Below are 22,486 nucleotides of genomic sequence, written 5' to 3'. Positions count from 1 at the left end.
ATGTGAATGCAGAGACTAGGGCCCGAGAAGAGGACGCCATGGGCCAGAAGAGGCAATTTCCTGCGCTGTCAGGGAAAGATCCAAGGTCGCCTATCTGGGGATATATAGGATAAGTAGGGAACAGGCCCAGCACTCTTCACTCACATCCACCATTTGTTAAGCCGATTACGACGTCCCAAAAGCCTCAAGACCGATCTTGGAGATACCCGACACGAAGCTTGCAATTCCCCTCATCTACATGGCTTCAGCAGCCAGTGCAATTCTGGACTGCTCTCCTGGGTGTCAACATTGCTGCCCCTATAAGTTGTTTAATTCTGCGAAACGTGAGTTCTAGAATCCAATGAATGGCATAAAAATATGATACTGACTTGTCGAAACATTAGGATTCTCACTGGAAGAGATGCTTGGCTTCACTCTTTGTCTCGCGAACCGCGGAGTATGCTCTGAAGCCAGCACGCAGGGCATCCTCGATGCCTTCAAAGAGAGTTCTACCCTGTATGAAGATACAGTAGACATCGAAACAGCTGATGCTGTGGCGGTCTGTACTCTAGAGGCGGAGGGGACTAAGATCATAGGGGATACTTGTGGAGCTTGAGTGAAGGTCTAGATCTATAAGGGTAGCTACTTTCCGATATATATAATGAGTCCTTGTTTGCCAAGCAATTACAGACGGCCGCTAGTCATATTAGGTCTACCGAGATTAATGCTTGCATGCTTAAATTATGATACACAGCATCCTCGTATCATATTAGTGCACCACTCCAGTTGTTTCAGGGGTCAATCGCTTAACTAATGGTATCATGCCCCTGGTCCATTTTTAAGCTAAACCTTTTCATTCTATTTAAGCAGATGGACGTTACCACTCCAGGTCTCTGTCTCATGTCCATTCGTAACCATGATTCTCTACATTCTTTTAAGTACCTTTTCTCTAGTCCTCGCTGGACAACTTCAATTCTCCAATTTCTCTGATGGGACTCTAGCACCATTCTCGTCATGCAATGTAAAAGGCCCATCTAGAGTCGCGGCCAAGGATGGCGTCCTCGATGTTTTCTTCGATGAGAAGCATTATGATGGTACTCGCGATGACCGCGGCGCTGAAATTTGTGTTTTTAGACCTGACACCCGCAGAAACGTGGGCCAGATGGCAAAGGAAGGCTGGCAGGGTTTCAGCGTTTACGTCCCCTCGACATCCGCCTCGACTCCCTTCCCAGGTGATCGAGAGACGATGATTGCGCAGCAATTTTGCCCAGGCAGGTGTTCCTCGTGGTGCGGGGGTCTGCGCATTACGAACAACTCTCTTGTTGCTGAACATCGGCCTGCGTGTGGCGGAGCTCAGACTGGAGTTCTCGTTGAAGATCTCACACGCGACAAGTGGCATGATGTGGTCATTCGCATGCGCGTCTCACGAGAGCAAGATGGGGCTTACGAGGTATGGCTGAATGGAGTCAAGGTTTACAGCAAAATCGGAATCAACGTCGGGTTTGGCACATGGGATGGCGATAAGCTGACCACAAGATGGTACTTCAAAAACGGCATGTACGCCTATGGTGAGTCATTTGTTCAAACATGGGAATCATAGAGGTTTTCCTATAGGCTTACAGATCTCTAGATTATGATCAATACACTGGCTTGACTCGAACACTGCATTTCGCCAACATCGCCTGGTATGAAGCTGATGATGGTGAGACTGACGGATATGAAGTGGTTAAACCAACAGGACGGAAAGGAACGAACCATGTTTGCAGACCATGAGGGAGTCCAACGTTCGACAGCGTTAGGAACGTCTTGGACTGCGATGCTTCCTTTTTATTTTTTGCTTGTGGGCTGTGAATGGATGGATTGTGAGGAGTACCACAACTGAGGATGTGTTGACTGAATTGAGATACTGGCTTCCGCCCATCCTATGTCCCCGTTGTTTTTCTCTTCCTTTTTTAGTTTAATCTTCTTTGATTAGATCTTGTAGTAGGAAAGATATCTTTAGTCTTCTAAAATTATTATTATATTATAATACATAAAATCTTCCTTGGTCACTATAGCTTCGGGACCTGGGCATGAGCGGGTGATCCTCTAATACCTATGTCCTCTTTCAGTCCTCTATTAACTCATTCACTGGTTCTCCATCCTTGCTCAGCTCGGGGCAAATAACCCCACTCTGTTTGGCTCTGTTTTCATGCTTACTCCACGTCAGGTCTAGCTAATGTGGGGAGTGCTCTTTTCGCAGGTGTACATGTGGGGATATGAGTCCCCAAACGAGTGAGGGTTAGTAAAAGCTCCTACAATTAGACACATGACAGCTCTGTGCGTATTGGGAGGTTAAAAAGTAGATAACTCAGGCCGTCACTTGGGGATCGTTGGTTTTGTTCATAGACGCGATCTATACTTAGAAAAGTCTTCAGCTTCCTCACTACACCTAAGCACACCATGTCATCGCCTACTCCTGGCTTCAACGATGTAAGGCAGACCCCAGAACCGACATTCAAGTATTGACCCCCCGAGCTGACCTTAATACGAGGTTATAATTGTCGGTGCAGGGCCATCTGGACTTCTGCTAGCTCTGATGCTCGCGCAGAGTTCAATCCCTGTTACCCTTCTCGATATGAAGAGCGACCTGGACAAGAACCCACGCGCGACGCACTATCCTGCACCTTCGATGCATGAGCTGAACCGAGCTGGCGTCGGTGATGACCTCCGTGAGCGAGGATTTATGCCAGCTGGCGTCACCTGGCGTAAGCTGGATGGCACGCCTATCGTGACTTTGGATGCCGGAAACGTATCTCACGACCCTGACCGCATGGTCTGTCTACCATTGGATCAACTCGGTGAAATTCTCAGGAAGCATCTCCTCAAGCACAAAAATGTCAATGTTCTGTTCAACTACAAGGTCACCGGCATCGGCCAGAACGAGGACAAAGCCTGGGTAGTCGCCGAAACTCCTGATGGTGAGAAGAAGCTCAGCGCCGACTATATCGTTGGCTGTGACGGAGCCAACAGTCAGATCCGCCGTTCGCTCTTCGGTGACTTGGAGTTTCCGGGCAGGACATGGGACGAACAGATTGTGGCAACAAATGTCTGTTTTCCCAACCACGAGTGTTTTAATACACCGGGACCGTTGACGCTGACTATTTCCACAGGTGTACTACGACTTTGCCCAGTTCAGATGGAATGACTCGAATTTTATTGTGCACCCCGAGCATTACTACATGGCCGCCAAGATCACAAAGGATGGGCTATGGCGAGTGAGTTACGGTGAGCTTCCCGGCCTCACATTTGAGCAATTACGGGAGCGCCAGCCTACCAAGTTCAGGGACATGCTGCCCGGTCATCCGAATCCGTCCGACTATAAGCTCGTCAACTTTAGCCCTTACAAGGTCCACCAACGCTTGGCCACGTCTATGCGTCAAGGGCGATTTCTGCTTGCAGCCGATGCCGCGCATCTCTGTAACCCTTTGTAAGACCATTTGTATTCAGACAGTAGAGATCTTGATGCTCACCATTCCAACAGCGGCGGCCTGGGCCTTACTGGAGGGATCGTCGATGTCGGCGGGCTGTATGACTGCCTCCGAGGCATCTACGAGCACAAAGCTGACACCACGATTCTGGATAAATACAACGAGATCAGGAGACAAAAGTGGCTGGATGTCATTGACGTAGTTTCGAGTTCCAACTTGCGCAGGTTGTTCGAGGTGGATCCTGAACGAGCTCTCGAGACGGATGGCTTCTTCCAGATGCTCAAGAAAGCCGAGACTGATCCAGCGTCCTCCCAAGAGCTCCAAAATGTGAGTATTGTCATACTTTTTACTCTATAACAGAATAGCTTGAATACTGACCATGTTGCAGGCGGTCAAAGAAATCCAGCATGATTTCACCCAATACTACAAGTAGGCTTCTTTGCTTTGGCAGAGAAGAATCGAGTTTCCAATACCAATATCTTAGTATAGAACGAAATCAACCACACCGCATTTTTGCAGCAGTCTGGACTAAACTTTACGTGTCATTCAACCAGAGCGGCCTATTGCATTGCCAACTTTCCGCTTCTCTTGTTCTCATAGTGTACCTCTTTTTAGTGTGATTGCCCCATGTGTTTGATTAAGCATGTATCTGTTTCAAGAACAAACCACTATGAGTTAATAGCAAAAGGCGTAACCTCGTTAGTAGGCTTGTTATTATCTCGTGGCAATGAGGTCGGGTGATTTAATAGGCCAGGTAATCCCTAGCTGTGTTAGGATTATGCCACGAGAAATAAACACAGTGCCCCGAGGGCAGATCGAGTCAACCCAGCAAGAGAAATACAGCGATCAACATATTCAAGCTATGGTGCCCAATGCAATCTAGGTAGCCTTATTTAACCACTGGTAAACAACCCTTGCATCTTTCCCAGAGTACCTTTCATCCCCCATTGCCTCGCTGAATGCTTGCTGTGTGGGTTTGTCCAGGATGGTCCTCGCCCCGACACTCTCGGCCAACTTGGTTCCCATGCCCAATACCTTGGCACACAACTCAATCCTGAATCCTCCCTCGTAGTCCCGGCTACTCGGAACGTTGGCTTGAACGCCCGGGACCGGGTTGCTCTTGCTTGTGACCCAACACTGACCGCCGCTGGCATTGATGACATCGGTGAGCGTCTTGGGGTCAAGCCCAGCTTTCACGCCAATGTTGAGCGCCTCGGATGCAGCCAGGGACGTAATGGCGCTAAGATAGTTGTTGATTATCTTGAAAGCTGTGCCCGCACTGACGTCCCCGCACAGAAATATGCCCTCTCGGTTGCCCATGTACCCCAGATACGACTTGACAATGGGAAATACTTCATGTGACAAGGACGGTGGGCAACCCACCATGAAGGTGAGAGTGCCAGCACTGGCCCCCATGGGCCCGCCTGAAACAGGCGCGTCAATGAAGACAAGAGTGTTCGAGAGCTTGGAAGTGGAAACCTCGTGGCACGAAGCTGCGACAGAATGGATGCAGTCGGTCTCGATTGTTCCGCATTCAACTACTATCTTGCGTTCTGGGCTTCGTCCCGAATTCTCTGCAGCTGCCACAGCACCCGCGAGGATGCCAGTTTGAGGGTCCAAATAGACCGACTTAACGGCGCCAGACCCTGGTAGCATGGTGAAAACTGTGTTCTGGAGTCGTCAGAAAATACCTGGTCACTTGAGAAGAGATGAGATATTTCTCACCGCTGCCTTGGCTGCTTCAAAGCCGTTGGAAACTATCTTGACTGTCGCTTTGCCCCTTGCCTCGGCTTTGAATCTATCCAACGCTTCCAGGTTTGTGTCGCAGATGAGGAGGATTTGGTCCGAGCCCAAACCAGCGTGCAGGTTCAGCGCCATTGGGTAGCCCATCACCCCAAGGCCTGAAACCAGGTTAGTTGAATTGGTCTCCATCTCACACCCAGTTTGGGAGGGATCTCTGACCAATGAATGCCACCGTGTCTGATGGTGAAGCAGGCATCTTCTTTGTTGCTCTTGGCTTTGGTGGGTAATGCGGCTTGCTCTCCAGACAGGGTCGAAATGGTAGCTTTGGGAATGGAAGTACGGCGATGTAGAGCCTTGTCAAGACAACCCCTCACACCGAATAGGCGTAATTATAACATCTCAGCACCCATTACCCCACACTCGGTGATGACCTCAACCACGCCAGCGATGGATGTGGGGTATTGCGGGACCCCGCGGTTGGAATTGATCTGATCGGCCTGTAAGATTTCACTAGCCGTATCTTGTATATTCATTACTCAGTTCTTTGACTACATCATTGGTAAAGCACCAGCTATCTGGCTGCATCTTCACGATCGCTCTGGCTTGTTCACTTTCAAGGCCAAAGACTGGTTTGGGGTTTGTACGCCATCAATTAGAAGCTTATGCCCAAGGAATAAATCCAAATATTGGTATAGGAGTAATAAGTAATACTAATCAACTCTTTCAGAGCGTCCCTGGCCAAAACCTGTGTCGATTCTTCTCCCTCCATGCCTTGTCATGCGCCAAGACAACCTCTATCTGCACATTTCCGCCGCCCCTGTCCCCCAAGAAACTGGAGATATTATCCAGGGTCGCCCTCGCGGTCTCGGTGTGCACATGGACACTTCTCATCCCTCCCCTGCCGTCGTCGTACATTGCGATATTCTTTTCCCCGCTCAGGATCCTAGGGTCATGGCAGCAGTCGCCGCCTAGATAGAGGTATCTATCTTCCGAGAGACGGGCAAGAAGGTTCACGTGGCCGTAAAGATGGCCTGGGCTGTCGATGACAAACAGGCTCCCGTCACCGAAGAAGTTGAGGGCGTTTGGAAAGACAGACAGCGGTTGCCACGCCCATTGACTGGCCGATTGGGGCAGATTTGCCACACTCTGGGCGGGTGTGTCGGTGTGCTTTGGGGCGTGGGGAGTGTCATTGTACTCGTTGCTGTGGTGCCTCTTGACTGGTGGGAGTTCAACTGTTCGCAGCCGTGGCAGCTCGTTTTGGTTGAACAGTTCGGCTGGGTAGAGAGGCCCGGCACCGTTCTTTAGAATGTCCAGGGTGCCTGATCCCACGATGAAAGTGGCATTTTTGAAGTCGGATGGCGTGCCGACATGGTCCCAGTGAACGTGGCTAAGAATGACAAAGTCAATATCTTTGCCTGGGTCCAGAAGCTGCTGACCGGAGTTACCGTCCAAGGCTCTACTGTTGGGATCGCCCTTGCGCAGACTGTTAGCACAGTCTGGGTCCGTTATGATGGGCTGTCTCTGAGCCACATGAGCGAGTTGCATCTCTCGATAGCCCGTCAGGTCGCGTTTCACACCCAGGTCAAAGACAATGCGGGTCGTCTTTTGGTCTTTGTCGGTGGTGAGCGACGAGGGCTGATGTTGTATGAGGAACGAGAGTGAAGGCACCGTTGCTCTGAGGTCAGGGTCCGCATCCGTCACGAACAGCGTCTCGGGAAGTGTAATGTGGCCGGCGTCCAAAGCCGAGACCACGATGTAGGCAGGCGTGTCTGAACCTGAGGTGGCAGTCATGGTTGGTTGTGAGATGAGACACGGGATGCAGGTTTCAGTCAATCAGTTTAGAGTATTAACTGGTAAGTCATCCGTTTCGAAAACTGACTCTCGGAAGTCTTCTTTAACAGTGCAACTTGTATGCTTCTTCCAAATGCGGGGTGGACATACCGGGGGGCGTAGATCATGTGGTCGTTAAAGGGGAACTCCAATGTCTCTCCACATTGCGCGGTGCTGCAAGATCCCCCACGATGCCCCACGCCTTCGGTAGTAGATAACCGATGACCGACTTCCTTCAAGTACCAACCTTGGTCTTCACAATGTCCAGCGGCCTTCTTTCATCATTACTACTAGCAAAGACGCAACCGCATCCTCTTCCCATTGCCCTGGCTGTTCTGGTAACTAATATCTCTCTCATTGACCTGTTCATGTCGTATTGACCAATCAGCCGAGATATTATTCCGCTCTCCTCGTTTAAACGACAAAAGAAGCCGCTTTTCGACCGACATTGGACTTGATTTCGTCGCCTGCCACCATGAATCAGAACAGCAAACTCGACGCGCTCCACAAGGAGCTGTTTGAGCAGGGCCTTAAGATGCGCCGCAGCGTCGTCGGCGATGCCTATGTCGATCGCGCCCTCGCCAACGGGTCCACCGAGTTCTCCAAGCCCGGGCAAGAGCTCGTTACAGAGTGGTGCTGGGGATACGCTTGGACACGGCCCGGTCTGGAGAAGGAGCAACGGAGTCTATTGAACATTGGTATGCTTATGGCTCTTAACCGTGGGCCAGAGCTCGCTGTCCACGTTCGTGGAGCGAGGAACAATGGCCTGACAGAGCTTGAGATCCGGGAAGCGATCCTTCACTGCACTACCTACTGCGGTGTCCCGGCTGGCGTGGAGGCTATGAAGATTGCCGAGAGAGTACTCAACGAGATGAGTGAGACGGGCGAGAAGGCAAGGGAGCTTGGGAACAAGGCGGAGTGAAGGTAGAGCCTCCGTATGGTAGCATAAAGAGGTTACTTGATCGTCAGAGCAACGAAGATGTTGAGTCGCAGCATTGCTTTCATACACTGCACCGGGAATGAGAAAAAATGTAACCAGTATTGGGGCCTCGCCTCTTCTGCTAAAGTATTCCCGAATCTCTAATGCACCGAACTCGAGGTTAAATATATGCATCATTTCTACAAGCATCTATTTATTCCGCTTCGGAATCACCCTCTCCAGGGAGCTCCTGCAGTATGGAACCTGCCACATAAGCTGTTTGTAGGCTCAATTGGCTTGCAATTTCCAAGACATGTAGAATATCCTGCGGCGTAGCACCATATCCAAGAGCATTTCTCATGTGTAGTTTAAGCCCGCGGATGTAGAGGTGGGTAGATGAGGCATCGAAAGCACAGTAGATAAGCTCCTTCATCTACACTTGCGTTAGTTTTGATATGCCTTTTCGTCATTACAAGTCTCATTCAGAGACCGATTGTGATGAACTCACCTTGGGTGTTAGGTATCCCTTCCTTTCCTCCTTTCCGTCGTCTAGACTGGCCCATGGTACGCCAGAAAACTCCAAATAAGCCTCGAAGAACTCGGGGTCAAGTCTCAAGAGTTCTTCCCAAGTCTCATGCCAATACCCTCTTTTCTCAGTGAATTCTCTCTTCAGTTGCAGCTGTCTCGCGTCGTATGGCCTGGCGATGTCTTCCAGGAACCTCCCTTCCTCTTTCAGAACCTCTACCAGTACCGGAACCCCAACATTACAGGCATGAATGCCGAGAGTGCTGGTCAGTTCAATGACCTCCATGACCTCGTTCACACTAGCGCCTTCTCTCAATGCAGTCTTGATATGTGTATGGATTCCTGGAGTGTAGAGATGCGTCGCGGCGCTGTCAACGGCAAGTGCAACAAAAGCCTGCTCCTTCGGCGATAGATTGGTTTTCTGACGTGGTACACGAGCCAAGGACAGGCCTGCGCTGAAGAATCTTGGATCTAGCTCAAGGATCGATTTCCAACCAGAATGAAAGGCATCCTGTCCTAGTTCGGTGACGAACTTGGCCTTCAAATTTGCTTCCTGCTGACCAGATGGCATGGTGTCTGGGGTATGGAGCCTTGGCACGATGTTAGATATGGCTGGTGAGGTCTGAGTGTGCAAGAATTAAGAATGCGGGAAGCGTACTGTTCTGGTTTTTGGGGAAGATGATGGGTGATCAGCGCCGAAGAGAGGAGGCCCTTTTCACCAGTACACTACTCAAATTAATTGATAAGCTGATACTTATAATTGGGACAAAGGCAGGTAACCGTCTGGATGTAGAGTGGGGTGTGATTGTTATTCTCTTGCCAAGCAGCTCCATGGGAACGGGCATGGCCACTACTAGGCGTATTAACAGCGTGGGGTTCTAGGCTACCCCACATACTCACAGCGCATTCCACCTGAAGGCTTGGACAGGAAAAGCACGGGTAGAGATGGGCGTGTTCCGTGGATCACGTTGGAGTTGGCTCAGGTGAATTAGACACAACTCTCATATTCTGGATCGTTGGATCTGCAGGGGAAACGTTTCTACCAGATCCTCCAGAAACCCGGCCTGTGGATCAACTCCCCCAAAAACGATGGCTATTCTTGTTCCTGATTTCCCACTCCACATCATGCGCAAAGATAGTCTCAATACCTTTTCTTTCCAGGTCCCTAATCCTCTCCATCGTAGCCTTGGCTTTCTCGAGATCAGCATGGATACAACATGTATGGCCTTGGGCATCCTGCCACTGTCCGACCTCACTTTCGTGACGCATGATGCGGCGATCGTGGCAGGCATCGCCGGCAAGGTAGATCCATTTGGTGTCACTCTCGTTCTCGCGGGTGCGTGCAAGAAGGTTGATGTGTCCGGGAAGGTGACCGGGGGCATCGACGATGTAAAGACTTCCATCCCCAAAGATATCCAGGGTTGAGGGTAGGCTGTCAGACTGGCGCCACGGCCCGCCAAAGTTGATGCCGGATACCTGCGCTTCATCCCGTGCTGTGTAGGACGCCTCTGGATCTGGAAGCTGTATAGTTCGATGCGGATCAAGCAGATCTGGTTCGAAAAAGGAATGACCTCCACGTAGACTTGATGCATTTCCCTGTAGCAAGTCAAGAGATCCATGCCCAACGACGAAGGAGCTGCGGCGAAAGTCGGTCGGCTCGCCGACGTGATCCCAGTGAACCTAGTCTCAAAGTCAGAAAGACATTTAGCCCAAGGGAAGCGGGTGCAGGGCGTGGTTACGTGAGAGTATATGACATAGTCGACATCGTCCGGCGTCAGCCCGCCCATCTTGAGGCTCTTGACAACATCAGGATCCGTTGTCAAGGGCAGCCGGGTGGTGATATGACGGCGGATGGGCTCTGAATAGCGGCTCGGGTCCCGACGGACGCCCAGCTCAAAGACGATACGCGTCATCTTACCAGTCGTGGGAGAAGCATGCTGGATGAGAAAGCACAGCGACGGAACTGTCTTGCGGGCTGTGCTAGATGCTGGGCTCACGAATTGAGTTTCTGGAAGAGTGAAGCGGCCTCCAGAGAGGGCATGAACCTGGACTGTTGAGAGGGCCATGGCAGCCTGATGTGGTTTGTTGACGTTTTGCGTGTTGAAGAGTCAACTACAAGCTGCTCAGACAGCATGTTAGGCATGGAGCACTTCTTCAATGACTCTCTCTCCCCCACATGGAGTGTCGCACCGCCTCCGGACTTTGAAGTCCCGGTTGCTCAACCCCACGCTCGGGGCTCCATCACTACACGCTGTACGTCACTGTTGTCTATCTCGGACCGTGACATATAAAAATTCTAGCTCTGATTTTTTTTTTCCTATCTAGATCAAGCCATTGAACGGGAGTCGGCAGAAGCAAAGATGACCATGGCGTCACTGGTCCAAGACTCACTAGCCACCTCTGTGGGCTTCATCGGCCTTGGTGCAATGGGAAAGCCAATGGTCATCAATCTCGCAAAGAAGTTGCCAAAAGGATCTCAAATTCACGTCTATGATATCGTCATGGCAGTCGTCGACGAGACGGTGGCTCTGTTCCCTGATTCGATCTTCAAATGTGCAAGCGCCAAAGAAGTCGCTGAGAAATGCGTAAGTACAATATGAAGGGTTCGTACTGTTTGCCATGCTGACTGCTTCATTGCGACAGGATGTGATCTTGACTATGCTGCCTGAAGGCGCTCATGTCAGGTCTGCGTACCTCGATCCAGATTCGGGAATTCTCAGCGCATTTTCCATCTCCACAGCCAAACTCCTGATTGACTCTTCCACGATCGATACGAGCACCAATCTATATATAAAGGGGCAGGTGTTGACGAAATCTCCACAAAGTTTGTTCTATGACGCCCCTGTCAGCGGCGGAGTGATTGGGGCCGCCGATGCTTCAATGGCATTCTTCCTCGGCTGCTCCGAGTCGGATCCCAATCTTTCTCGCTTGACTTCACTCCTCTCCACTATGGGCGGCAAGGTAATCCCCTGTGGCGGACCATCTCTGGGCCTCTCAGCGAAGCTTTCCAACAACTATCTATCTGGAGCCATTGCGATCGCCTGTTCCGAGGCAATGGATATGGGCATGCGTGCTGGTGTCGACGCCCATATCCTGGCATCCGTCTTCGGCGCTGGAACGGCTCAAAACACCATCTGTGACAGGTTCAACCCCGTCCCAGGAGTTTGTCCCCAGGCGCCCGCGTCCAATGGATACAACGGAGGGTTTAGAGTACAGTTAATGAAGAAGGATGTTTCATTAGCTGTCAGCATGGCAAGAAGACTGGGCTCAAGAAATGCTTTGGGATCGACCGTCTTGGGAGTGTACACAGCTGCTAGCGAGGCTCCGGATTGTAAGGATCTGGATTGCAGGGTAGTATTCAGGTACTTGGGCGGATCTGGGGAAGGAGCGAAGTGACATGGGGAATTGTACTGACTTGGCAGAAGAATATCAGAGAGATAGATAGACTCGGCAGAAGAGTATTGAGTAGCTGGATAGATTCCACAGACAGAAAACAGAAGTATTGGTACAAAATAAAAGATACGAAAACGCTAGGGGTTAAGAACACTAACGAGCGTTATCCCCAAGCTTGAACTAAACGGCGATTCAACGTATTTACCCCGAGTTCTGAAGGTGGGGGATGTGGAGTGTTCTTGGTAACCCTGATTCGAGGAGAAATAAAGCTTTGGCATGTCCCTAAGGCAGTGAAGCGTTAATGTGCCCATACGAGTTCCATCTCGCGCTACGTCCCTACGCCCGTTGATGCTAATCATCATGACCCACGAGATCAAGCCTGCTCCGTTCCCAGGCCTGGATCTGCCTGCTTCTTCAGCAACAGTGCGAGTCCAGGCAGTTGACACCACGACTCGCATGGTTTGCAACGCCGCAGTCTTCATTCAGCCTCCCATCGCCCACCACTCAACGCTCAATCTCAACACCATGTGTTTTCTACTCGAGCACAAGACGGATCTTGGGTCTGAATATGTTCTGTTTGATTGTGGTTCTCGAAAGGACTTTTGGAATGGCTCACCTCAGACAAACAAGATGATTGCCAGTAACCTTGTGGGGATGCAGGTCGACCACGGTGTGGACGAGATCCTAGCCAGTTCGGGCTTTGATCTGGCGAGTCTTAGTATGACAGATCCCTTCATATGAAACATTGGCTAACATGGCATGTTGCCCAGAGTCAATCGTGTGGAGCCACTGGCATTGGGACCATATTGGAGATGGATCCAAGTTCCCGCCCTCGATCGACATTGTCGTAGGACCAGGCTTCACTGCCGAATTTGCCCCAGGCTGGCCGGAGAAACCAGACAGCCCAGTACTCGCGAGTGACCTAAGGTTGGAGACTTCTACAGAGACTACTCCACCAGCCGCTAACTCTGGACTTGTTGGCAGAGGACATCGAATCCACGAGCCCGAGTTCGACACGTCAGTTGCCGGTTTCACTGCTCATGATTATTTCGGAGACGGTTCTTTCTACCTCCTAGATGTTCCTGGGGTTCGTTTTTGCCTTCAAAACCATGTTTCGGTTCTTGAGCTCACGGCGTGGTAGCATGCTCTTGGACACATTTGTGGGCTCGCAAGAACGACGCCAGATACCTTCATTTTCATGGGAGCTGACGCTTGCCACTTTGCCGGAGCATTCCGGCCAACACCTTATCTGCCGTTACCTGCGAGTATACCAAGCGGCCAGCTGGATTCTTACTATCCAAGCCCTTGCCCTTGCTCCATGTTTACAGCCCATCATCCCGTCGTAAGAACTAGTTCTGAGGAGGACTCCGATGCCTCTCGCACCAGTCCGTTCTACAAGGTCTCTAGGGTCCCTGGGACGGTGTACATACACGGTGACGCCGCACAGGCTAGCATCGATAAACTACGAATCTTAGACGCCCATCCAGGAGTGTTCATCTGCCTCGCCCACGACGCCGTCTTGTTTGAAACGTTGCCTGTATACAACAACGACCCGAATCAAGACATCAATGACTGGAAGACGGCTGGATATAAGGAGAATACAAGGTGGGCATTTCTGAATGAACTTCCAAAGGGTGACAGGCCCGGTCGTCAGGCGCTCGTCCAAGGATTGAGGCGTGGGGACAATGTTATTGTGTGGGACGACGGTAAAGGGTTTGTTGATGTCGAGTGAGACCGGAAGTCTGCCAGATGTTTTGTAGTAATGGAAGCAAATTTCGCACTCAAATATGTATATAGTATGTTTCCATCCAGTCCTCACCGCGAACTTGGGTATTGTTGTTTATTTACAGAGTCATGTCGATGACAAGTTTCCCGCTCACTCCTTGCTCGCTATCCCTTACTAGCTCATTGAGCTGCTCAAAGGGATATGCCTTGACCGAAGCTTTCACGCCACTTTTCACGAAAAATTCCAGCATCTCCCTGAGTTGCGCGTTCCTTCCGACCAAGCTTCCAACCAGCCTGATATCTCGAAAGACCAAGTCATGAGCACTGACGGAGAGCTTCTCTTTCGGAAAGCTAAGTACAATCATCGTACCATGATTTCTCAACAGCTGCATCCCTAGATCAAAAGCCTTCTGCGACTCTGGTAGCAGGTTGATAGTATCGAGACCGATCTCGGTGGGAAGCTTTGTCGATGACTCCTCCCAGATGCCTTTGGTCTCATGCACATTCACGGTGCGTGCATCTGCCACGTGAACCGAGGTCCCAGCAAAGCCCAGGCCGTGTTTGACCTGCTTGAGATGCGCCAATGCTGCATCGTTCGCATCAATGGCCAGGACCCTTTTGCCCAGGCGTGCAGCGAACTGAACACCCAAGTGCCCAAGCCCTCCGCCAGCGCCAAGGATTCCCACCGTACTTGCGCGCTGCACCGCGTCATGATGCAAGGCTGACCAGATAGTAAGACCGGCACACATCAACGGTGCTGCTTGTAGCGGCGAGAGGCCTTCGGGGAGAGGTGCGACTTGACGGCTGTCGACGAGACAGAACTCCTGGAAACCACCATCCTGTGTCAAGCCCAGATTGCCTGCCCGCGGACAGTATGGAGAGTAGCTTATCTCATCAGGGCCTGTATTCTGGCACTCGTAGCACGTCCCGCATGGATGATAGGCTCGACCTGGCACGCCGACGTGAAGGCCGGCAAAGATGCCACGAGTCTTTGGGACGTTTGGCCCGACCTCGAGTACCTGGCCGGCAAATTCGTGGCAACCAATTCGTGGCAAGGTCTGGGATAGTCCACCAGAGGCAAACACGGCATCCGTGTGGCAGTATGAGGCGGCGAGGACTTTGAGCAGTATGTCCTGGCCTTGCGGCGACGAAGGTCGTGAGACGCGCCTCATCCGGTACGGCTCGCCGAACTTCTCGACGACAGCAGCCAGCATGGTCGTCGACGACTCCGGAGGGTGCACCATTGTTTACGCAGGTGCATGCGTAGAGGTAGCTGGTATGAGGAAACGATTGTCTGCGGCGCCCCCTAGAACGGCGGTGATGATGAGCAAGCGTGCAGTTGCAAACGTACTGATGGGCGTCAGCGCGAGATACACCGACTTGCCTCAGTAGATGCTGGCTACCATGACTGGAGCTGATCATTGCACCCAGGGTGATCCCATGACATTACCCCAGAAAGGCCATCTCCATCAGGCAGTCTGTGGAGGAGTGTGGGGTGTCTCCAAGGTCTCATCCACTCTCCACACATTACACTAGACCGCGCTCTCCTCCACATTCCGGCCAACCATCATGCCATTGCTCCTCGCGGTAAGCCTACAAATACGCGCGATGGGATTTCAACTGGATCACCAACTACAACTTCTTTCTTCAGACTGGATCCGCAATCGAAAACCCAAGAATGACGACCCGCACCCCTAAAGACACATACGCTCAGCCCGAGTATGAGGAGGCTCACTTGGCGACATTTGCAGCCCCGAAAGGCTACCCTATTGAGTCCGTGCTGCCCCCCGATGTGAAGAGGGAAACCTTTGAACAGGCCCTGGCCGAGTTTGTCGACGCCGTCGGCAAAGATTATGTCTTCATCGGCGATGCTCTCTCTCACTACATCGATCCCTACGACATTTATATCGATGACAGTGAGAGAAGGAGGATGCCGAGCGCGGCTGTTTGGTAGGTACCCTTGTTGAAAAGCGGCACGTATCGAAACCTAGCAGTACTGACATGCTCCCGCGTCCAGCCCTTCTTCGCTCGAGGAAGCTAAGCAGGCTCTCAAGGTCGCCAATAAATACGGCATCCCGGTCTGGGCTTTTTCCAGAGGCAAGAACCTAGGGTGAGTCTTTTCCTCCTGTTCAACGGTTGAGCCTCAGGCTCCAGGTGCACAGGCTGATGGTTAATGTATAGCTACGGGGGCCCGTCTGCGCGAGTCAATGGGTCCGTCGCCTTTGACCTTCATCGTATGAACCGAGTGCTTGAGGTTAGCGACGACTTCTCCTACGCCGTGGTAGAGCCAGGTGTGAGTTTCAAGGAGTTAGGTGATTATTGCTCCTTGCATGGCAAAAAGGTGTGGCCAAGCACTCCCTCTCTTGGATGGGGAAGCGTAACTGGTAATGTAAGCATCCATTCGAATCTCGTTGATAGCCATGGCTTCTGCGTGCTGACACGGGTCCCTTCTGGCAGACTCTGGACCGTGGTACCGGCTTCGGCTCTCATTCTGCCCATCACCAATCAATTGCCGGGCTTGAGGTGCTGCTCCCTGATGGAGATGTCGTACGTACGGGACAATTCGGCATCACCCGCTCGCCCTCGGCCTTCCTGTCTAAATTTACTTTCGGTCCGTCGATTGAGGGTCTCTTCTTGCAGAGCAACTTGGGCATCGTCACCAAGCTCAGCATCTGGCTGACTCCACAACCGCCTGCTTTCATGGAATGCACGATTGGCGTTCCAGCTTTTGAGGATATTGAGCCACTGGTTGATGTCCTGGGACACCTTCGTCAGACTGGTGTCATTCCTAACCTCGTCTGGGTCATGAGCCTACTTGAGCAGCTTTGCATGTTTGGAAGGAGGTCCGACTATTGGCAAGGCGAAGGCCCTATTCCTCCATGGAAGCTGGAGGAGATTCGCAAGGAGAAGGGTATGAACTACTGGCATGGCCGCTGGGGACTTTACGGTCCGAAGAGGATAATCCAAGCCCAGTTCGAAGAGATCAAGGAGATTGTGGCCAAGAGGGTTCCCCAGGCCACCCTCGTCGGCAACTTCTTCGAGGGTGAGAATGGAGAGCTCCTTGACAACAAGGCTATCCCAAATGACAATGGGAGTCTCTTGGTTGGTATCCCAAGCCTTTGGAGTCTTCCATTGGTAGGCTGGGCGCTGCCACGCGGGGGCGGAGGCAAGGCCGCCCACGGCGACTATGCCCCCATCATCCCTAACTCGGGCAAGATGGTTCTCGAGTGGATACGTGCCTGTAGGCCTCACTATGAAGCAGCTGGAGTCGAGCCGATGGTGGACTTTTTCATGCACGAACGGCACGTGATCATGGTCAACATGTTCACCTTCAACCAAGAAGACCCCGACCATCGAAACAAGATCCACAAGCTTTACCACAACTTCCACGCCGAGAGCAAAAAGCGAGGCTATGGCATGTACCGCGCACACGTCAACCACATGGGTAAGCAGAGCTTTCAACGACAAGTGGCCTTCCTCCTAACGTTGACTACTTAGATCTCATCGCGGGCTTGAGCGATTTCAACAATCATGCCTACAACCGCTTCATCGAGAAGCTCAAGGTAAGCGAGTTCTACAGTGACCTGTATGAAATGAAGACGTGGCTGACTCATCCAGGATGCTGTCGACCCGAACGGTATCCTGTCACCTGGAAAATCCGGGATCTGGCCCGAAAGGTACCGGTATCTGAGGGAAGGTGGAGCAATTCCGGAGAAGCAGGCTAGTCATTTGTAGAGCATCATTTTTATTGAAGCTTAGGTGTATGCTTTAGTTGTGTTTTGGCTGTATTATTTCCATTAAGTTGTGTTGCGGCTTGGTTCCTCGTGGGAGCGATAGAAGCCATAGGCAGCTGAAGCACCTTCTTTAATTGCTACAATAGCGATTATGCCCCAATCTTTTGCCCTGTGCCGTGACCGCTTAGATGCACCGTTACAATAGGTAACTTACGAATCACTCCGTAGTTAGCGGAAATAATATTACTGATCCCTCCGCCCTGTAGCCGTGATAATCACAGGGCGGCCCACCGGCCATTCCTCACTGGGAGTGGCGTCCCTTTTCCCCGCGTTTTTCACCGTCCGGCTGAACACCTCCAAGAATCTGGGGTATTTCCAATGTCCACCACCACCCTGTCCCCCGTTTCTTTTCTATCCTCCTTATCTCAAGATATATTCACCTGCCATCAGCATGGCATCTGACGACCAAGACCCTACCAACCAGCGGCCTAGCTCGTCTCCTCGCCAATACAAGTGTGGCCACTGCCCCAAGGCTTTTAAGCGCAGCGAGCACTGTATCCGGCATGAACGGAGACATACCCTCGAGAAACCATTTTCCTGTCGCTACTGTCGGAAAAGCTACTCGCGCAAGTAAGATTCCTATCTCCCTCTGTACTTGTTTGCCTGCATGAACTTGAGCTTACCTCTCTTGTTTCTTTCTCACCATCATCAGAGATCTCGTCACTCGCCACGAACGCACGTTGCATGCCGACAAATGCACTCGGACGAATCCCCATGCTCCGCCAAAAGCCTTGGTCGCATCGGCTAACGAGGGGACACGGTGCACTGTGCTCAGCATCCTACCATCCGTCGCGATTCATTGTTAGAACCCCTCTCGTCGCTCGACGAGAACGCTTGGATACCGCCAGCATGCCGCCATACCGACCCTTTACCCCCAAGGCCTAGTGGCGTCGATGAGGACGTCGGAAGTCGCTTTGAATCCATCGGCGCGATGAATGGCCCGCAACCTGCTGCCCGTCACCACTCCATGCCAACACCACCCTCCCGGCGCACGTCGACAAGTGAGCCAGTGTGCCGCACCCCCAACGTCTCCCCCTCGGCGAGGTCTCATAACGGCCTTGCAATCGGTTCTCCCAACGGATCGACTGCGCCCGATGTCGGCAGTGAGCCCTCAGACAATCGGAGTGTGAATGGGCAGGATTGCGGACCGCCATATCGAGTCCAGTACCCACGACACCAAGATCCAAAGCAACAAGCCCCAGCAATGCCAGATCCTCTGGTTCTTCAAGACCCCGCAGAGGGCCAGCTAAGCCTGCCTCTGCTTGACTTTGGTCCTCTGCCTGATGACCTCTTCGACGTCGCGGATTTTGACCAAATCGAGATCCCTGACTGGATGGAGTTGTCTTGGACTGCAACACCTGTAATGGGTACGGCTGGAACCTCCAGAGGGCCACATGCCACCTTTCCCGACGAAGCCCTACGTGTCCAAGATGCGCATGGCTCCAGCCCCCGGGACCATCGGGCAATCGCGACACCCACGAATCCGCATGTACCCAAGGAAAGGAATGGCGGCTTGAACGAAGCATTCACTGCCGATGTGCATGTACGCGATTGGATCTGCCAAGATCTGGTGCAACGGCATGTCCCAGAACACCAGCTCGAGGAGATTCCCACGGAAAAACTCTGCCAGGGCTTCCTTTCCAGCTACATGGACTGTTTCCATGGCCACTTCCCTATAATTCACCGGCCAACTTTTACCCCGACAACAACTCCGAGTCCGCTGCTCCTCATCATGTGTAGTATCGGTGCATTGTATCGCCTCGACCGACGGAGGGCAAAAAGCTTGTACGATATCACTGTACGCTCCATCGAACAGGCGCGTTATCCGCTGCGAATATCGGAAGCACTGGCTAACCTGGGATACAGATGACCTCTGCAAGCCACAGTTCAGTGTCTCACGCCGACTACCCAATCTGGTTTGTGCAGACAAAACTGTTATTGACCCTTTTCACCGTTTTAAGCGGTGACGACGAGCTGGTGTCTACAGCTATGGCCGAGAACGGATTTTATACATTGGTACGTTTGGTTCCTATCCTAGTGTCTAGAGGCATTGTCTCATAACAATACTCCCAGGTGTACGAAACGATTCGCCAGTCCCTCAACGATCAAGGTGCGGACCACAGAACACTCTCTTGGCCTGAATGGATCCAGCACGAAACCCGAAAAAGAACCTTGGGTGGAATCTTTATCGTCAGCACCCTCAATATGATCATCTACAATGTCAACCCCGGTTTTCATCCCGCCGAAGACCTGGACTTTGAGGCCTTTGACGATGAAAGCCACTGGAATGCCAAGACAACAAGGGAGTGGTGTGAGCTCCGAACCGCCTGGCATCAACCGGACTATCTGACCATGCGGGAAATGCTCATGGACCTCATTTCCGATGATTCTAGTCGTTTAAAGAACCGATCTCGAGTCTCTCCATTCTCGGCGTGGGTAATCACACACGCCTTTGTAGTCTATACGTGGCATCTATTTCAAGTGGCTCCGCCGACCTCGTCCGCGATTTTAGGTGCCAACGTTACGTCTTTACTGCTTCACTCGGCAATGCAGTCTCTCGCGAGATACCATGAACTACTGGAAGAAAGTGTCGACACAAACCCAGAGGAAGTGACTCACACCGCCAAGCCGTCGCTGATATCGACCTGTCGGGCAATCCTCCCTATCGCATACATCCGACTCTTCGGTTCCGCTATCCGCCTCGATCGCTTGAGCTTGATATCTCGAGACTCGGACTCGGTTGAAGCATCTGTGGCGGTGTTTGCATCGACGAAAATGATAAAGACGCCTTATCTGCTCGATGTTGTACGACGGTCGTTTGATGGTCTAAGAAGGACAGTCAAGATAGGACATTTGCTCATGCGCAAAACGGCAGCATTCCATTGGAGTGTTGAGCATGCCGTTGCGGCTTGGGACTGTGGTATGTGCTCAGAAGACAGCGTTGCATCGCACAAGAGGGCTGACTCTTCCGCTATAGCTCTTTTCGTGACCAAATGGGTACATGCCGTAGAACTTGACGCCTTGAATGACATCCTAACCAGTCCCGCCGAGGCCCAGCTTCTGGACTCAATGAAGCAAGTGCTTGATGAGACAGACTGTAGTTTCAGGGAAGGGTTGTCTCTGGCTGCTGCACTAGCAAGACTATGGAGTTTGAGTCTCCAGGATGTAAGTGAAAGCAAGCCAATGATATATAATGTGAGCTGACAAGAGCAACAAATAGGTTTGGGTATGGGGTATTACTCCCCGAATGGGGACCATCCTGTCAAGCCTGGCTACCACGTACCAGCGAATCAATGATACGAACCGTCACCGCAGCCTTGCGGAGGGTGGTTTATCCCACTAAGAGTTTATAGTTGGCTATGGTTGAACAGGGACGACTTGTCGTTCTGGGGCTTTCTCCTCTCCCGAACCACACGAGGTTCGGATCTCAGTGGAGGAGAAATGCCCTTTGAACACCCCACATGGAAATGCAGACAAGGAGTGTGGGGTACCTGGCATCACTAGATAAGGAGTCTTCAGCCGATAGCATTTGTTGATACCCAAATCTTCTGAACAGTCAGAACCGATCAACTCCTGCAAGCCTAACCGATCAAAATGAGTACATTCGAGTACGTCGGCGGAGCATACCGCGTGCTGTTTGGTAGAGGAACAATTCAGCAGCTCCCCTCGGCGCTCGAAAAGCTGAATGCCAAGGCCGTCATGATTCTTTCCACTCCGCAGCAAGTGGATGAAGCAGGGCGGATCAAAAGTCTTATCGGGCAAGCCGCAGCGGCCGTTTTCAGCGAGGCGACGATGCACACGCCGATCTCCGTGACCGAAAAGGCCGTCCGGGTAGCAAAGGAGAAGATGATAGATAGCATCGTATCCATCGGCGGAGGCAGCACCATCGGCCTGGGCAAAGCCATCAGTGTACGAACCGGCCTGCCGCATCTCTGCGTCCCGACCACCTATGCTGGCAGCGAAATGACTCCGATCCTCGGCGAGACGGACCAGGGGCGCAAGGTTACAAGGCGTGACTCTCGGATCCTTCCCGAGAGTGTTGTCTACGACATTGACCTAACGCGTTCGCTTCCAGTTCGACTTTCTGTCTATAGTGGCATCAATGCAATCGCCCACGCAGGTACGCCCCCCTCACATGAGCCGCAGGAGACAACAGCTAATGCATCACAAAGTTGAGGCCCTCTACGCAAGCAACACAAACCCAATTATCGACCTGATGGCGGTCGAGGGAATCCGCAACCTCGCCAAGGCGCTGCCCGTGTTGCAGGAGGATGACCAGAACGACGATGCACGATATGAGGCTCTTTACGGGGCGTGGCTGTGTGGAATTTGCCTGGGAAGCGTTGACATGGGATTGCACCACAAGTTGTGTCACACTCTGGGCGGCACTTTCAATCTCCCGCATGCCGAAACGCACGTTACGGTCCTTCCACATGCCCTGGCGTTCAACGCTCCGGCCGTGCCGGGGCCAATGGCAAAGATCGCGTCGGCACTACCGGACTCTGGGGGAGATGCCGTCAGGGGAATGATTAGTCTCTATCGGCGACTCAAGATTGACTCAAGCCTGCGGGGGTACGGTATGCCGGAGAGAGGGATCGACAAGGCCGCCGACCTTGTGATGTCGAACCCGTACAAGAACCCGCGGCCACTCGAACGAAGGGCTATCCGCGAGCTGATCCGACGTGCATGGGCGGGTGAGGATGCTCAATATTTTCTATGAAGGGCTCACTTGATTCGTGTGCAAGTCGATAACACGACCAGCACGCAAGTACATTGACGATTTAGTCTATTTAACTCACCCCTCATGTCAAGAATCGCCTAAGTTAGCCGTAGATAGAAATTATTTCCGTGCTAGGCATTTCGTTTAGTTACCTGACTAACACAAGCTCCTCAGTATGATTATGCCTGCCGTCTGCCCGCGCTCCATGCACACAACGGTGCCCTACCCTAGATTCCCGGAAGCCAGCCTCTAATGTGGGGTTCCCCCTGGAACAGAGACAGACCTTAACCGCATGATTCAAATATGGGGTATCCCCACTCTGATACCACGCTAATCCTCATCGAATGTGGGGTAGTCCAGGGTTAGCAGGATGTGTCTGAGTGACGCA

At 52.0% G+C, this 22,486-nt stretch overlaps 8 protein-coding genes across 8 annotated transcripts; 5 read left to right on the top strand and 3 right to left on the bottom strand.

The window, feature by feature from the left end:
- Nucleotides 1-895: 895 nt before the first annotated feature.
- MRS44_008413 (uncharacterized protein) lies at nucleotides 896-3,882 on the top strand (the record flags this gene model as incomplete). The annotated part of the gene is made up of 7 exons (XM_046283481.2): nucleotides 896-1,547; nucleotides 1,610-1,681; nucleotides 2,390-2,451; nucleotides 2,570-3,067; nucleotides 3,132-3,448; nucleotides 3,503-3,776; nucleotides 3,838-3,882. 7 exons carry the CDS (start codon nucleotides 896-898, stop codon nucleotides 3,880-3,882), a joined length of 1,920 nt encoding a protein of 639 aa, XP_046133557.2.
- A 446-nt stretch (nucleotides 3,883-4,328) lies between these two features.
- MRS44_008412 (uncharacterized protein) lies at nucleotides 4,329-6,983 on the bottom strand (the record flags this gene model as incomplete). The annotated part of the gene is made up of 4 exons (XM_065620903.1): nucleotides 4,329-5,120; nucleotides 5,175-5,350; nucleotides 5,389-5,561; nucleotides 6,106-6,983. The coding sequence occupies 4 exons, from the start codon at nucleotides 6,981-6,983 to the stop codon at nucleotides 4,329-4,331; spliced, it is 2,019 nt and encodes a 672-aa protein (XP_065476975.1).
- Nucleotides 6,984-7,497: 514 nt separating this feature from the next.
- Nucleotides 7,498-7,944, top strand: MRS44_008411 (uncharacterized protein; the record flags this gene model as incomplete). The annotated part of the gene is made up of 1 exon (XM_046275840.2): nucleotides 7,498-7,944. One exon carries the CDS (start codon nucleotides 7,498-7,500, stop codon nucleotides 7,942-7,944), a length of 447 nt encoding a protein of 148 aa, XP_046133560.1.
- Nucleotides 7,945-8,155: 211 nt separating this feature from the next.
- Nucleotides 8,156-10,532, bottom strand: MRS44_008410 (uncharacterized protein; the record flags this gene model as incomplete). The annotated part of the gene is made up of 5 exons (XM_065620902.1): nucleotides 8,156-8,374; nucleotides 8,450-9,056; nucleotides 9,125-9,192; nucleotides 9,589-10,146; nucleotides 10,206-10,532. The coding sequence occupies 5 exons, from the start codon at nucleotides 10,530-10,532 to the stop codon at nucleotides 8,156-8,158; spliced, it is 1,779 nt and encodes a 592-aa protein (XP_065476974.1).
- A 75-nt stretch (nucleotides 10,533-10,607) lies between these two features.
- Nucleotides 10,608-13,591, top strand: MRS44_008409 (uncharacterized protein; the record flags this gene model as incomplete). Its single annotated transcript, XM_065620901.1, has 6 exons — nucleotides 10,608-10,719; nucleotides 10,792-11,051; nucleotides 11,110-11,797; nucleotides 12,254-12,577; nucleotides 12,630-12,946; nucleotides 13,001-13,591. The coding sequence occupies 6 exons, from the start codon at nucleotides 10,608-10,610 to the stop codon at nucleotides 13,589-13,591; spliced, it is 2,292 nt and encodes a 763-aa protein (XP_065476973.1).
- A 112-nt stretch (nucleotides 13,592-13,703) lies between these two features.
- Nucleotides 13,704-14,828, bottom strand: MRS44_008408 (uncharacterized protein; the record flags this gene model as incomplete). Its single annotated transcript, XM_046283482.1, has 1 exon — nucleotides 13,704-14,828. One exon carries the CDS (start codon nucleotides 14,826-14,828, stop codon nucleotides 13,704-13,706), a length of 1,125 nt encoding a protein of 374 aa, XP_046133564.1.
- Nucleotides 14,829-15,153: 325 nt separating this feature from the next.
- MRS44_008407 (uncharacterized protein) lies at nucleotides 15,154-20,721 on the top strand (the record flags this gene model as incomplete). Its single annotated transcript, XM_065620900.1, has 12 exons — nucleotides 15,154-15,171; nucleotides 15,236-15,534; nucleotides 15,602-15,694; nucleotides 15,766-15,877; nucleotides 16,003-17,029; nucleotides 17,083-17,147; nucleotides 17,203-17,261; nucleotides 17,680-17,948; nucleotides 18,185-19,176; nucleotides 19,245-19,394; nucleotides 19,452-20,543; nucleotides 20,665-20,721. 12 exons carry the CDS (start codon nucleotides 15,154-15,156, stop codon nucleotides 20,719-20,721), a joined length of 4,233 nt encoding a protein of 1,410 aa, XP_065476972.1.
- A 251-nt stretch (nucleotides 20,722-20,972) lies between these two features.
- On the top strand, nucleotides 20,973-22,098 carry MRS44_008406 (uncharacterized protein; the record flags this gene model as incomplete). Its single annotated transcript, XM_046269040.2, has 2 exons — nucleotides 20,973-21,498; nucleotides 21,551-22,098. 2 exons carry the CDS (start codon nucleotides 20,973-20,975, stop codon nucleotides 22,096-22,098), a joined length of 1,074 nt encoding a protein of 357 aa, XP_046133568.1.
- Between the last annotated feature and the right edge of the window lie 388 nt (nucleotides 22,099-22,486).

Source organism: Fusarium solani (genome assembly GCF_023522795.1).
Source record: "Fusarium solani strain SB1 chromosome Unknown bctg00000004, whole genome shotgun sequence".
NCBI lineage: Eukaryota > Fungi > Ascomycota > Sordariomycetes > Hypocreales > Nectriaceae > Fusarium > Fusarium solani.
The sequence above is the reverse complement of the archived record's forward strand: the minus strand, read 5'-3'. Positions and strand labels throughout refer to the sequence as shown.